At 41.6% G+C, this 13590-nt stretch overlaps 1 protein-coding gene across 20 annotated transcripts in view; it reads left to right on the top strand.

The window, feature by feature from the left end:
- The window catches only part of LOC111683929, a 231783-nt gene that overhangs the window by 203512 nt on the left and 14681 nt on the right, over positions 1 to 13590 (top strand). For 12 of the 20 annotated variants that reach the window (XM_046950590.1, XM_046950586.1, XM_046950573.1 and 9 more), the window contains 20 exons: positions 55 to 357; positions 419 to 1372; positions 1441 to 1752; positions 1813 to 2151; positions 2208 to 2507; positions 2568 to 3524; positions 3630 to 4658; positions 4721 to 5026; positions 5093 to 5740; positions 5800 to 6114; positions 6172 to 6504; positions 6569 to 7828; positions 7892 to 8209; positions 8265 to 9221; positions 9280 to 9927; positions 9993 to 10310; positions 10365 to 10709; positions 10778 to 11074; positions 11145 to 12110; positions 12177 to 13577. In XM_046950590.1, the coding sequence (XP_046806546.1) occupies positions 55 to 357; positions 419 to 1372; positions 1441 to 1752; positions 1813 to 2151; positions 2208 to 2507; positions 2568 to 3524; positions 3630 to 4658; positions 4721 to 5026; positions 5093 to 5740; positions 5800 to 6114; positions 6172 to 6504; positions 6569 to 7828; positions 7892 to 8209; positions 8265 to 9221; positions 9280 to 9927; positions 9993 to 10310; positions 10365 to 10709; positions 10778 to 11074; positions 11145 to 12110; positions 12177 to 13577 (12306 nt within the window). The remainder of the gene's footprint in view (positions 1 to 54; positions 358 to 418; positions 1373 to 1440; positions 1753 to 1812; positions 2152 to 2207; positions 2508 to 2567; positions 3525 to 3629; positions 4659 to 4720; positions 5027 to 5092; positions 5741 to 5799; positions 6115 to 6171; positions 6505 to 6568; positions 7829 to 7891; positions 8210 to 8264; positions 9222 to 9279; positions 9928 to 9992; positions 10311 to 10364; positions 10710 to 10777; positions 11075 to 11144; positions 12111 to 12176; positions 13578 to 13590) is intronic. The other 8 variants (XM_046950593.1, XM_046950567.1, XM_046950613.1 and 5 more) reach the window with 5 other exon arrangements.

Genomic DNA, 13590 nt, shown 5'->3' with positions numbered 1-13590 from the left:
CAAATGTTCGATGAAATTCAAATATTTTATTTTATATTGTCCTTATTTTAAAAGCTGAAGTCGTTCCGGACGACCCCTGTAACCCATCACCTTGCGGTGCTAACGCAAACTGTAACAACGGTCAATGTACTTGTCTACCAGAGTATCATGGTGATCCTTATACTGGCTGTAGACCTGAATGTGTTCTGCATACCGATTGTTCTCGCGACAAAGCCTGTGTTAGACATAAATGTGTAGATCCTTGTACAGGAACATGTGCATCAAATGCTATTTGCGAAGTTATCAATCATATACCTAATTGTAGATGTCCTGAGTGCATGCAGGGTAATGCTTTCACACTTTGCTCCCCAGTTCCAAGTAAGACTATAATAGCGCTTTAGTCGATTTTTTTTTGTATTTTAAAACTGACTTTTTGTAGAACAAGATTTGCCAATACATCCATGCCAACCTTCACCATGTGGACCCAACTCACAATGCAGAGAAGTTAATCAACAGGCTGTTTGTTCGTGTATAGAAGGCTTCATGGGAAGTCCACCATTATGCAGGCCAGAATGTACATCTAATTCAGAATGTCCTTTAAATTTGGCTTGCTTAAACCAGAAGTGTACCGATCCTTGTCCCGGAGTATGTGGCCGCAATGCATTATGCCATGTTAACAACCATAGTCCATATTGCAGATGTCCTGATAGATATGATGGAAATCCATTTGTTAGTTGTCAACCAAGAATTGAACCTCCGTCGCCGCCTGAGCGGCAACCTTGTCAGCCATCACCTTGTGGTCCCTACTCACAATGTCGCGAAATAGGAGACAGTCCATCATGTTCCTGCCTGGCAGATTATATAGGAGCACCACCAAACTGTAGGCCCGAATGTGTTACAAGTTCAGAATGTCCGTCGAACCAAGCATGCATCAATCAAAAATGCAAGGATCCCTGCCCTGGCCTTTGTGGAGCAGAAGCTGAATGTCGTGTTATTTCTCATACACCCAGTTGCTACTGTCCACAAGGCTATGAAGGTGATCCTTTCGTTCAATGCATAAGACAACAAGTAACACCACAATTAGATCATATTGATCCCTGCAATCCTAGTCCATGTGGTCCAAATGCTCGTTGTGTTGCAAGATATGGTGCAGGATCATGCCAATGCTTCCCCGAATATTTCGGTAATCCTTATGAAGGTTGTCGTCCGGAATGTATACTGGACTCTGATTGTGCCAGTAATTTGGCTTGTCAAAATATGAAATGTCGCGATCCATGTCCAGGAACGTGTGGTCAAAATGCCATATGTAATGTTCTCAACCATGTACCAAGATGTTCATGTATAAATGGTTATGAAGGTGATCCTTATCGATCGTGTTTACCTGTAAAGCAACGTAAGTTTTAAATGATGCCATGTAGGTTTCCGAAATCATTGATTTTATATTAAATTTGCCTTTGTTAGCAATCAAAGAGTATGTAAACCCTTGCCAACCCTCACCATGTGGACCCAATTCTCAATGTCGCGAAATAAACGAACAACCCGTATGTTCTTGCTTGCCTGATTATGTCGGTAGTCCACCGCTTTGTAGACCAGAATGCACACAATCATCCGAATGTGCATTCGATAAGGCTTGCGTCAATCAAAAATGTGTAGATCCATGCCCAGGAACATGTGGCACTAACGCCAATTGCAGAGTTCATAATCATAGTCCGTTGTGTAATTGTAGATCCGGATTTACAGGAGACCCGTTCTATATTTGTCGACCCATACCACGTAAGGATATTAGAAATTTCAGTTTCATTCAACGATTTCAATTTGTGTTTTTCTCTAAAGCTCAACCTCCAATTCAAGTACTAAAAACACCACAAGATCCATGTGTACCTTCTCCATGTGGATCCAATTCTCAATGCAGACGTGTTGGTGATTCGTTCTCATGTGCATGCTTACCAAATTATATAGGTGCACCTCCAAATTGCAGGCCAGAGTGTGTTATTAACGCAGATTGTCCTAGTAATGAAGCTTGTATTAATGAAAAATGTCGCGACCCTTGTGCAGGAGCATGCGGTTTAGGTGCTCTTTGTGAGGTTAATAATCACACACCAAACTGCAGATGCCCTGCTGGTTTCACTGGAGATCCATTCTCTGTTTGCCAGCCTGCTCCGCCACCACCACGTAAGCTTATTACGCCATTTGGATTAAAACAAGATAATAACATTAAATTTCCGTAGCACCTGTCAAAGACGATCCTTGCAATCCATCACCATGTGGTCCCAATGCCCAATGTAATAATGGTGTTTGTTCTTGCATACCAGAATATCAAGGCGATCCTTATACCGGTTGTAGACCAGAATGTGTTTTGAATTCAGATTGTTCCCGTGAATTAGCTTGTATACAAAATAAATGTCGCGATCCTTGTCCTGGAACGTGTGCCACTAATGCTTTCTGTCAGGTTATTAATCACATACCCATGTGTACCTGTCCTGAAGGCATGGCCGGCAATGCTTTCATTTTGTGTTCTCCCATTCCACGTAAATATCAAACATTTGTACCAGAAGTAAAAGAAAACAATAATGTTGTCTACATTTTAGCACCAGTTAAAGGCAATCCTTGTCAACCATCACCCTGTGGTCCAAACTCCCAATGTCGCGAAATAAATTCACAAGCTGTATGTTCATGCTTACCTAATTATTTAGGAGCACCTCCGGCATGTCGTCCAGAATGTACCGCAAATCAAGAATGCCCTGCTAATTTGGCGTGTGTCAATCAGAAATGTGTTGATCCATGTCCAGGATCATGTGGAAGAAATGCACAATGTTCGACAGTAAATCACAACCCATTCTGCACCTGCTTACCACGGTACACTGGAAATCCTTTTGTAGCTTGTCAACCCGTTATCGAACCACCACCACAAGATACACAACCTCAGGATCCTTGTAGACCTTCACCATGCGGTCCCAATTCACAATGCAAAGCAGTTGGTGATAATCCAGCTTGTTCATGTCTAGAAGGCTTCATCGGTTCAGCTCCATATTGCAAACCAGAATGTGTATCAAACTCTGAGTGTCCAACTAACATGGCGTGTATTAATCAAAAGTGTAAAGATCCTTGCATAGGATTATGTGGTGCTTCGGCAATATGTCGTGTAGTTTCACATACTCCTATGTGCACATGTCAAACTGGTTTTACGGGAGATCCATTTACATTGTGTTCTCCAATACCAGTGCGTATACATGAGGAACCCATACATCCTTGCAATCCTTCACCATGTGGTGCAAATGCTGAGTGTATAGAACGCAATGGTGCAGGAGCTTGCCAGTGTTTGCCAGAATTCTTTGGTAACCCTTATGAGGGTTGTCGACCCGAATGTGTTTTGAATTCTGATTGTCCTACCAACAAGGCTTGTCACAATCAGAAATGTCGCGATCCATGTCCAGGTACCTGCGGCAACAATGCAGAATGTTCCGTATTAAATCATGTACCCAACTGTAATTGTTTCATTGGCTATACTGGAGATCCATACAGTTATTGTTCAAAACCCCAAGAACGTAAGATATTAAAACATAAATTTTTTTTTTTCAATTTAATAAGAAGTAGTTAGAGAAGTAAGGTACTAACGGGCGATTTTAACACTGTATAATATTTAAATTTAGCTATACGTCAAGAATATGTTAACCCTTGTCAACCTTCACCATGTGGTCCCAACTCACAATGTCGCGAGATCAATGAGCAGGCTGTGTGCTCTTGTCTTCCTGATTTTATAGGTGTAGCTCCAGCATGTCGTCCAGAATGTACTACGAATAGTGAATGCCCTTCAGATAGGGCTTGTATAAATCGCAAATGTTCAGACCCATGCCCCGGTGTATGTGGTCAGAATGCTGAATGCCACGTTAGAAATCATAATCCATTATGTTCATGTCGCCCTGGTTTGATTGGTGATGCGTTTGTACGCTGTTATCCACAACCATGTAAGCTTTTATGCCCTATAGTCCCAGAAATATTATATTTATTGTTTTTCAATTTGGAAAATGTAGCTCCTCAACCTCCTGTCAAGGATGTTCAAATTTACCGCGATCCTTGTGCGCCGTCCCCTTGCGGTCCATTTTCACAATGTCGTAATCAATACGATTCGCCTTCTTGCTCGTGTCTACCGAATTATATAGGTTCACCTCCAAACTGTAGACCTGAGTGTTCAATCAATGCCGCTTGTCCTTCAAGTCAAGCCTGCATAAATGAAAAATGTCGCGACCCCTGTCCTGGCGCATGTGGTATTAACACCGAATGTACCGTCATTAATCATATACCAAATTGCAAATGTAAATTGGGATATGTGGGTGATGCCTTCGTTGTCTGTCAGCCAGCACCTCCGCCACCGAAAGATGTACCACGGGACCCATGTTATCCCAATCCTTGTGGTCCTAATGCTATTTGTTCAGGTGATGGAGTGTGTTCTTGCTTGTCAGATTACCAAGGTGATCCCTATGTTGCCTGTAAGCCAGAATGTGTTCTGAACTCAGAATGTCCTAGCAATCAAGCTTGCATAAATCAAAAATGCCGTGATCCCTGTCCTGGTACATGTGCCTCTAACGCCATATGTGAAGTACGAAATCATATACCAATGTGCCATTGTCCTGATCGTATGACTGGAAACGCATTTGTATTGTGCCAACCGGTCCAACAAAGTAGGTTGAATTTACGAAATCGCAAAGTACTCGATGTGTAATCTTTATTTATCTTAATATAGCTGAAGTGTATCGCAATCCTTGTCAACCTTCTCCATGTGGGCCCAATTCGCAATGCCGTGATATAAATAATCAAGCTGTCTGCTCATGTCTACCAAACTTCTTAGGTTCTCCTCCTAGTTGTCGCCCTGAATGCACTACTAATTCAGAATGTCCCGCTAATTTGGCTTGCCAAAATCAAAAATGTATTGATCCTTGTCCGGGAACATGTGGACGATTTGCTCTGTGCAATGTTGTTAACCACAGTCCATTTTGTACCTGTCTTCAAGGTTATACCGGAAATCCTTTCATACAGTGTCATAGAATAAGTAAGTTATTTTAGGTTTTTTTTTTTAACACTACTAAATAATCACGTTGTGTATTTGTGAATATAGTTGAACCTCAACGGGATGTAGAACCTACGAATCCTTGCCAACCGTCACCGTGTGGTCCAAATAGTATTTGTAAGGCTATAGGAACAACTCCATCGTGTTCATGTATACCAGAATTTGTGGGACAACCACCAAATTGTCGACCGGAATGTGTAACAAACTCGGAGTGTCCATCGCACCAAGTATGCTCGAATCAAAAATGCAAAGATCCCTGTCCAGGTCTATGTGGTCAAAGTGCAATTTGCCGTGTTAACAGCCACACTCCGATGTGTTACTGTGAAAACGGCTACACCGGTGATCCGTTTGTTGCCTGTTCTCCAATATCTCAACAGAATCCTGTTGAAACTGTTGACCCCTGTAATCCTTCGCCTTGTGGACCCTATGCCGAATGTCGCCAACAAAATGGAGTTGGATCTTGTCAATGTCTACCAGAATATTTCGGCAATCCATACGAAGGCTGTCGTCCAGAATGTATAGTAAATTCTGATTGTCCTTCAAATAGAGCTTGTGTAAATGAGAAATGTAAAAATCCCTGTCCGGGCACATGTGGTCTTAATGCTGAATGTTTTGTTCGAAATCACCAGGCAACTTGTAATTGCTTATACGATTACCAAGGCGACCCATATCGTTATTGTGCAAAGGAGGAAAAATGTAAGACAAATCATCATATGTGCCTTTTTTAGTGTATAATGTTGTTATTCCCTCTTTAGCCGTTATTCGTGAATATGTTAACCCCTGCAAACCTTCTCCTTGTGGCCCCAACTCCCAATGCAAAGAGTCTAATGAACAAGCTGTTTGTTCTTGTTTACCAGAATATGTCGGAGCTCCTCCTACCTGTAGACCCGAATGTACTTCAAGTTCAGAATGTTCTGCAGATAAGGCTTGTATTAATCAGAAATGCAAAGACCCTTGTCCAGGTGTCTGTGGCTTACAGGCCTTGTGCAATGTACGTAATCACGTGCCTTTATGTAGTTGTCAAAATGGTTACACGGGAGATCCCTTCACTCGCTGTTATCCCATACCTCGTAAGTTTTTTCAGCGAATTTCTAAAAACGAATTTGTTGTAAAATTCCAATTTTTAGCTCCACCACCTGTAGTGTTTGCTGAGCCTATTCATGATCCATGTGTTCCCTCGCCTTGTGGCCCTAATTCACAATGTCAAAATAGAAATGGTCAAGCATCATGTTCATGTCTTCCTAATTTCTTTGGTGCTCCACCTAGCTGTCGTCCTGAATGTACCACAAATTCAGAATGTTCTCTTAATATGGCATGTATAAATATGCGTTGCATAGATCCTTGTCCTGGATCATGTGCTTATAATGCCTTGTGTACTGTTCAAAATCATATACCTAGTTGTCATTGTCCCGAAGGTTATGTAGGAGATCCATTTACCGCCTGTCAATTAGCTCCAAAACGTAAGCTTTACTACAAATATCCTGTTTACAAATTTTATTTTAAATGTTTTACGTACTTCTTTAGCTAAACCTGTTGTAAAAGATGATCCTTGTAATCCTTCTCCATGTGGCTCAAATGCTTTGTGCAATAATGGTCAGTGTTCATGTATTCCCGAATATCAGGGAGATCCTTATATAGCTTGTCGACCCGAATGTGTACTAAATACAGAATGTCCAACTAATAAAGCATGTATTCGCAATAAATGCGTTGATCCTTGTCAGGGTACTTGTGGAAATAATGCTTTATGTGATGTTTATAATCATGTTCCTATGTGTCGCTGTCCTGAAGGAATGACTGGTAATGCCTTTGTTCAATGTGATATTGAGCCTAAGCCAGTTGAAACAAATCCTTGTCAACCATCGCCTTGTGGACCTAATAGTCGCTGTAGAGTTCATCAAAATACAGCTGTATGTTCGTGTATCGAAAATTATATTGGTAACCCACCATCCTGCAGACCGGAATGTACCATCAATTCTGACTGTGCACCACAAATGTCTTGTCAAAATCTCAAATGCGTGGATCCCTGCCCGGGATCATGCGGTTTGAATGCAATGTGTCATGTGGTGAACCATGCTCCTATTTGCACCTGCCCCTCACGATTTTCAGGAAATCCTTTCGTAAGCTGTCAACCTGTAGTAGAACCACCTAAAAAGTTGGATGATAAACCAGATCCTTGTCTACCATCTCCATGCGGTCCTAATTCCCAGTGCCGTATTGTCGGAGACTCACCATCATGCTCTTGCCTAGCAGATTTTACTGGTTCTCCACCGAACTGCCGTCCAGAATGTGTATCCAATTCGGAATGCCCATCCAATAAAGCATGCATTAATCAGAAATGTAAAGATCCTTGTCCGGGAGTATGTGGTCAAAATGCTTTGTGCAATGTGATCTCACACACCGCCATGTGTACTTGTTCACCTGGCTACACGGGAGATCCATTCACAGGTTGTTCTATACCCCCTGTAAGGCTAACTGATCATGTAACTCCTTGTCAGCCAAATCCCTGTGGATCTAATGCTGTTTGCCGGCAAGAGAATAATGCCGGATCTTGTCAATGTTTACCCGAATATTTTGGAAATCCTTATGAAGGCTGTAGACCAGAATGTGTTTCTAATTCCGACTGCTCTTCGAACAAAGCTTGCATTAACCAAAAATGTCGAGATCCTTGCCCAGGAGTATGTGGATTAAATGCTATTTGTAGTGTAGTAAATCATTTACCAACTTGTCAGTGTATGTCAGAATATGTAGGTGATCCTTATCAATATTGTCAAATATCAGAAAAACGTAAGTTTAATAGGCCGCATTTTGAAACGAGACCTTAACCAGCCCTCTATCTCTTAAATTTAGCAATTATCAAAGAATATGTAAATCCTTGCCAACCATCACCTTGTGGTCCTAACTCCCAATGCCGCGAAGTTAATAATCAAGCTGTCTGCTCTTGCTTGCCTGATTATATGGGTGTACCTCCCACTTGCCGTCCTGAATGTACTACAAATTCTGAATGCGCGTTCGACAAAGCATGTGTAAATCGTAAATGTGTAGATCCTTGTCCAGGATCTTGTGGTAGCAATGCTGATTGTCGTGTCGTTAGCCATTCACCTATATGTTCTTGTAGGAATGGCTTTACTGGCAATGCATTTACGCGATGTTATCCAATTCCACCTAGTAAGATTTGTTTAGGGTTTATAAAAGGGTATTTAATTAAACTAAATTTTTTTAGCACCTCCACCAATACCACAAAAGGATGTTTCACCTAATCCCTGCTTGCCGACTCCCTGTGGTCAATTTGCCCAGTGTCGTGACGTAGGTGGTTCAGCTTCTTGTTCCTGTTTACCAACATACAGAGGATCACCACCTAATTGTAGACCTGAATGTACAATAAATTCGGATTGTCCTAGTTCTCAGGCCTGTATAAACCAAAAATGTCAAGACCCCTGCCCAGGAGCTTGTGGTTTTAGTGCCGAATGTCATGTGGTTAATCACACACCCATATGCCAATGTTTACAAGGTTTAATAGGCGATCCTTTTGTCAGTTGTCGCCAACCACTAGTAGAACCAATTAAAGTTCCACCTTCCAATGAAGACCCATGTAACCCTTCACCTTGTGGAGTTAACGCAATATGTCAAAACGGACAATGTTCATGTTTGCCGGAATACCAAGGAAATCCTTTAATAGGATGCAGGCCTGAATGTGTTCTTAATTCCGATTGTTCAACGAATAGGGCTTGTATTAATCAAAAATGTCAAGATCCTTGTCCCGGAACGTGTGCTTCAAACGCCATTTGTGAGGTTCATCAACATGTGCCCATGTGTCATTGCCCAGAAGGTATGCTCGGAAATGCATTTATTCAATGTGAACCAAAGCCACCTGTAAGATTAAATCAACCTTGCCAACCATCTCCATGTGGACAAAATGCCCAATGCCGTGTTCTTAATGAACAGGCCGTATGCTCTTGTTTACCAAATTATATAGGAGCCCCACCAACATGTAGGCCAGAATGTACAACCAACAATGAATGTGCTTTAAATAAGGCTTGTCTACAACAGAAATGTAAAGATCCTTGTCCCGGAGCATGCGGATCTAACACCGAATGTTCTGTACACAATCACAGTCCCATTTGTCGTTGTATTAATGGATTCAGTGGTAATCCATTTATAGGATGCCAACCAATAAGAAGTAAATTTGCTCACATTTCACAAAAAAAAATATTTAATAAAAAATATTATTTTTTTAGTTGTTCCACTACTTGATACACCCAAATTTAAGGATCCCTGCAGACCCTCTCCCTGTGGTCCGAATTCTGAATGTCGAGCAATTGGTGAAAGTCCTTCTTGTTCGTGCTTGAAAGACTTTGTAGGTTCACCACCAAATTGCAGACCAGAATGTGTGATTAATTCGGAGTGTTCCTCAAGTGAGGCTTGTATTAATCAACATTGTCGCGATCCCTGTCCTGGAGTGTGTGGTTCAAATGCCGAATGTCGTGTTATTAATCACACACCAATGTGTTATTGTCCTAGTGGTTACTCGGGAGATCCATTCTCTTTTTGTTCAATAGTTAAAGATACGCCCGTAGAAACGATACGACCCTGCCAACCTAATCCCTGTGGTTCAAATGCGGAGTGTTTAGAACGCAATGGAGTAGGAGCCTGTCAATGTCTGCCTGAGTTCTTAGGAAATCCTTACGAAGGTTGCCGACCAGAATGTGTAATCAACTCTGACTGTCCCACCCATTTAGCTTGTATGAACAAAAAGTGCAAAGATCCTTGTCCTGGAACATGTGGCCGTAACGCCGAATGTCATGTACGCAACCACTTACCAACGTGTACTTGCAATACCGGTTATACAGGAGATCCATATTCCTACTGCAATCTTCAACCAGAACGTAATACCCATTAAGAATACAATATAAAGACAAGTTTTTAAATTGTAATTACTATTCCATTTTAGCCGTGTTTGATGTTAGCAATCCTTGCCAACCTTCACCTTGTGGGCCCAACTCTCAATGTCGTGTATTAAAGAACCAAGCTATATGTTCATGTTTGCCAGAATTTATTGGTCAACCACCAAGTTGTCGCCCAGAATGTACCATATCTAGTGAATGTTCGTTTGACAAAGCTTGTAGTAATCAGAAATGTGTTGACCCTTGTCCTGGTACTTGTGGCATAAATGCAGAATGTCGTATATTAAATCACAGTCCCTTATGTTCTTGTCGTAATGGCTTTACCGGAGATGCTTTTATAAGATGTTTACCAATTCCACCAGAACGTAATATAATATATTCTTACCAAAGAGAAGAAACTAATTTAACAATTTTTATAGCACTACCGCCGGTTATAGTTAAGGACACATATAGAGATCCATGTGTGCCATCGCCATGTGGCACGAATGCCCAATGTAAAGTTATAAATCAACAAGCCTCTTGTTCTTGCGTTACAGGATACTTTGGCGCTCCACCCAATTGTCGACCGGAATGTACAATTAATGCTGATTGTCCTTCTAACCAGGCCTGTCTTAATGAGAAATGTCGTGACCCCTGTCCCGGATCGTGTGGTATTTCTGCACTATGCTCAGTTGTAACACACACTCCCATATGTTCTTGCCCTGCAGACTATATGGGAGATCCCTTCACCGCGTGTGTTCCTAAGCCTGTCGTGCAAGACCCAAGTAATATTAAGTTTAATTTTAGTATTATAATCATGGTTTTTATGAAATCCTTTCAAAATATTTCTTAGTCGTACCAAAAGACCCTTGTCACCCATCACCTTGTGGTTCAAATGCTGTTTGTAATAACGGCCAGTGTACCTGTCTGCCGGAATATCAGGGAAATCCATACGTCGGTTGTAGGCCGGAATGTGTTCTAAATACAGACTGTCAACGCGATAGGGCCTGCATACGTAGTAAATGCAAAGATCCTTGTCCTGGAACATGTGGTATTGGAGCTTTGTGTGATACTTACAATCATGTACCCATGTGTCGTTGTCCTCCCGGCATGACAGGCAATGCTTTTGTGCAATGTGTAGCTTTAGAAAGTAAGAAGATATCATGTTCTATTACAAATATTCTCGTCACTACAATGAAAACTTGTTATATTGTTTTTAGCTCCCATTCTTAAAACACCAATACACCCTTGTCAGCCATCTCCTTGTGGGCCTAATTCACAGTGCAGGGAATTAAACGAGCAAGCTGTTTGCTCTTGTTTGCCAAATTATTTGGGATCCCCTCCAGATTGCCGCCCCGAGTGTTCTATAAACTCCGACTGTCCTCCCAATTTAGCATGTATTAATCAAAAATGTCGAGATCCTTGCCCTGGGTCTTGTGGAATAAGAGCCGAATGCAATGTAGTCAACCATACGCCATATTGCAAATGTCCGCCAGGTTACACTGGCAATGCATTTGTAATGTGTCAAATTCTTCCGCAACCCCCAGTCAAAGTACAAGAAGAACCAGTTAATCCTTGCATACCATCGCCATGTGGTCCTAACTCAGAATGCAAGGTTGATAGGGGTTCGGCTTCATGCTCCTGCCTGTCAGACTACACAGGATCTCCACCTAATTGTCGACCTGAATGCTTAAGTTCATCGGAATGCGCAAGTAATTTAGCTTGCATTAACATGAAATGTCAAGATCCATGCCCTGGAGTCTGTGGAAAATCCGCCGTTTGCCATGTTGTTAGTCATACACCCTCGTGCAGTTGCGTCAGCGGTTACATAGGTGATCCATTCACTTTATGTTATCCACCACCACAAATTGAAAGGGAGCAAGTTAACCCTTGCTCTCCTAGCCCTTGTGGTAGCAATGCTAAATGCCGCGAACTTAATGGAGCTGGATCATGCCAATGCCTGCCTGACTATTATGGAAATCCTTATGAAGGCTGTCGCCCTGAGTGTGTAGTAAATACAGATTGTCCAGCTAATAAAGCATGTCAAAATCAGAAATGTCGCGATCCTTGCCCCGGAGTTTGTGGACAAAATGCCATGTGTAATGTCATCAATCATTTACCAGCATGTTCATGTTTCGATGGCTATACCGGAGATCCATATAGTTATTGCAATATTATTAGAGAACGTAAGAATTTAAGATATATTATTTAATGTTTATATAGTTATACTAAATTGTTTATATGTAAATTAGCTATACGTGAGTATGTCAATCCATGTCAACCCTCACCATGTGGTCCCAATTCACAGTGTCGCGAAGTGAATGAGCAAGCAATATGCTCTTGCTTACCGGAGTATGTTGGCTCTTCACCGAATTGTAGACCAGAGTGTACCGTAAATTCAGAGTGTCCTGCGATAAAGGCTTGTGTTAATCAAAAATGTCAGGATCCTTGTGTCAACGTATGTGGTTTAAATGCGGAATGTCGTGTTATGAATCACTCCCCCATTTGTAGATGTAGTCCCGGTTATACCGGTGATGCATTTACTAGATGTTTGCCAATACCTGCATTACCACCACCACTTAGGGAACCCTACAGGGATCCGTGTGTGCCTTCACCTTGTGGCCAGTATGCACAATGTAGATTGATTAATGATAATCAACCTACTTGTAGCTGCCTACCCACATATGTCGGTTCACCACCCAACTGTCGCCCAGAATGTATTATAAATTCAGATTGTCCTAATCATCAATCATGTATAAATGAACGTTGTAAAGATCCCTGTCCTGGTTCATGTGGTCTTAATGCATTATGTTCGGTTATTAATCATATACCGTCCTGTATTTGTCCCGATGGTTACTCGGGAGATCCTTTCTCACGATGTGCTCCGAAAGTCTTAGCTTTACCACGTAAGATTTCTGAATTCACGCAATTTACCCCAAAAATTCAATTGGATTATACATTTTATTTAGCTCCGACGCCAATAGCCAACGATCCTTGCCATCCATCACCTTGTGGTCCTAACAGCGAATGCCAGAACGGTATTTGTTCTTGTCTACCTGAATTCCAAGGAGATCCATATCGTGGTTGTAGACCAGAATGTATTTTGAACTCAGAGTGTTCTCGTGATAAGGCTTGTATTAATCAAAAATGTATGGATCCATGTCCAGGAACCTGTGCCTCAAATGCCATTTGTGAGGTTCATAATCATATGCCTATGTGTCATTGTAGTGATGATATGGAAGGTGATGCCTTTGTTATGTGTAGGCCCAAACAAAAACGTAATGATTCGCTATTTGTTTACAATAACATCGAAATCACAAGTTTATTTTTAAATTCCATAGTTGAAATACAGCATCAAAATCCCTGTATTCCCTCACCTTGTGGACCCAACTCCCATTGTCGCGAAGCAAATGGTGTAGCGTCATGTTCTTGTCTGCCAGAAATGTTAGGTTCTCCTCCATCTTGCCGACCCGAATGTATTACAAATTCTGAATGTCCATCCAATAGAGCTTGCATCAATAGGAAATGTCAGGATCCTTGCCCAGGAAGTTGCGGATATCAGGCCGTATGTCACGTTGTTAATCATAATCCTTTGTGTTCTTGTCCTCCAGGATATACTGGCAGTCCTTTTGTTGAATGCCAACCTATAATAAGTATGATTTATAT

The sequence above is a fragment of the Lucilia cuprina genome, chromosome 2, assembly GCF_022045245.1.
Source record: "Lucilia cuprina isolate Lc7/37 chromosome 2, ASM2204524v1, whole genome shotgun sequence".
Classification (NCBI taxonomy): Eukaryota; Metazoa; Arthropoda; class Insecta; order Diptera; family Calliphoridae; genus Lucilia; species Lucilia cuprina.
The sequence above is the reverse complement of the archived record's forward strand: the minus strand, read 5'-3'. Positions and strand labels throughout refer to the sequence as shown.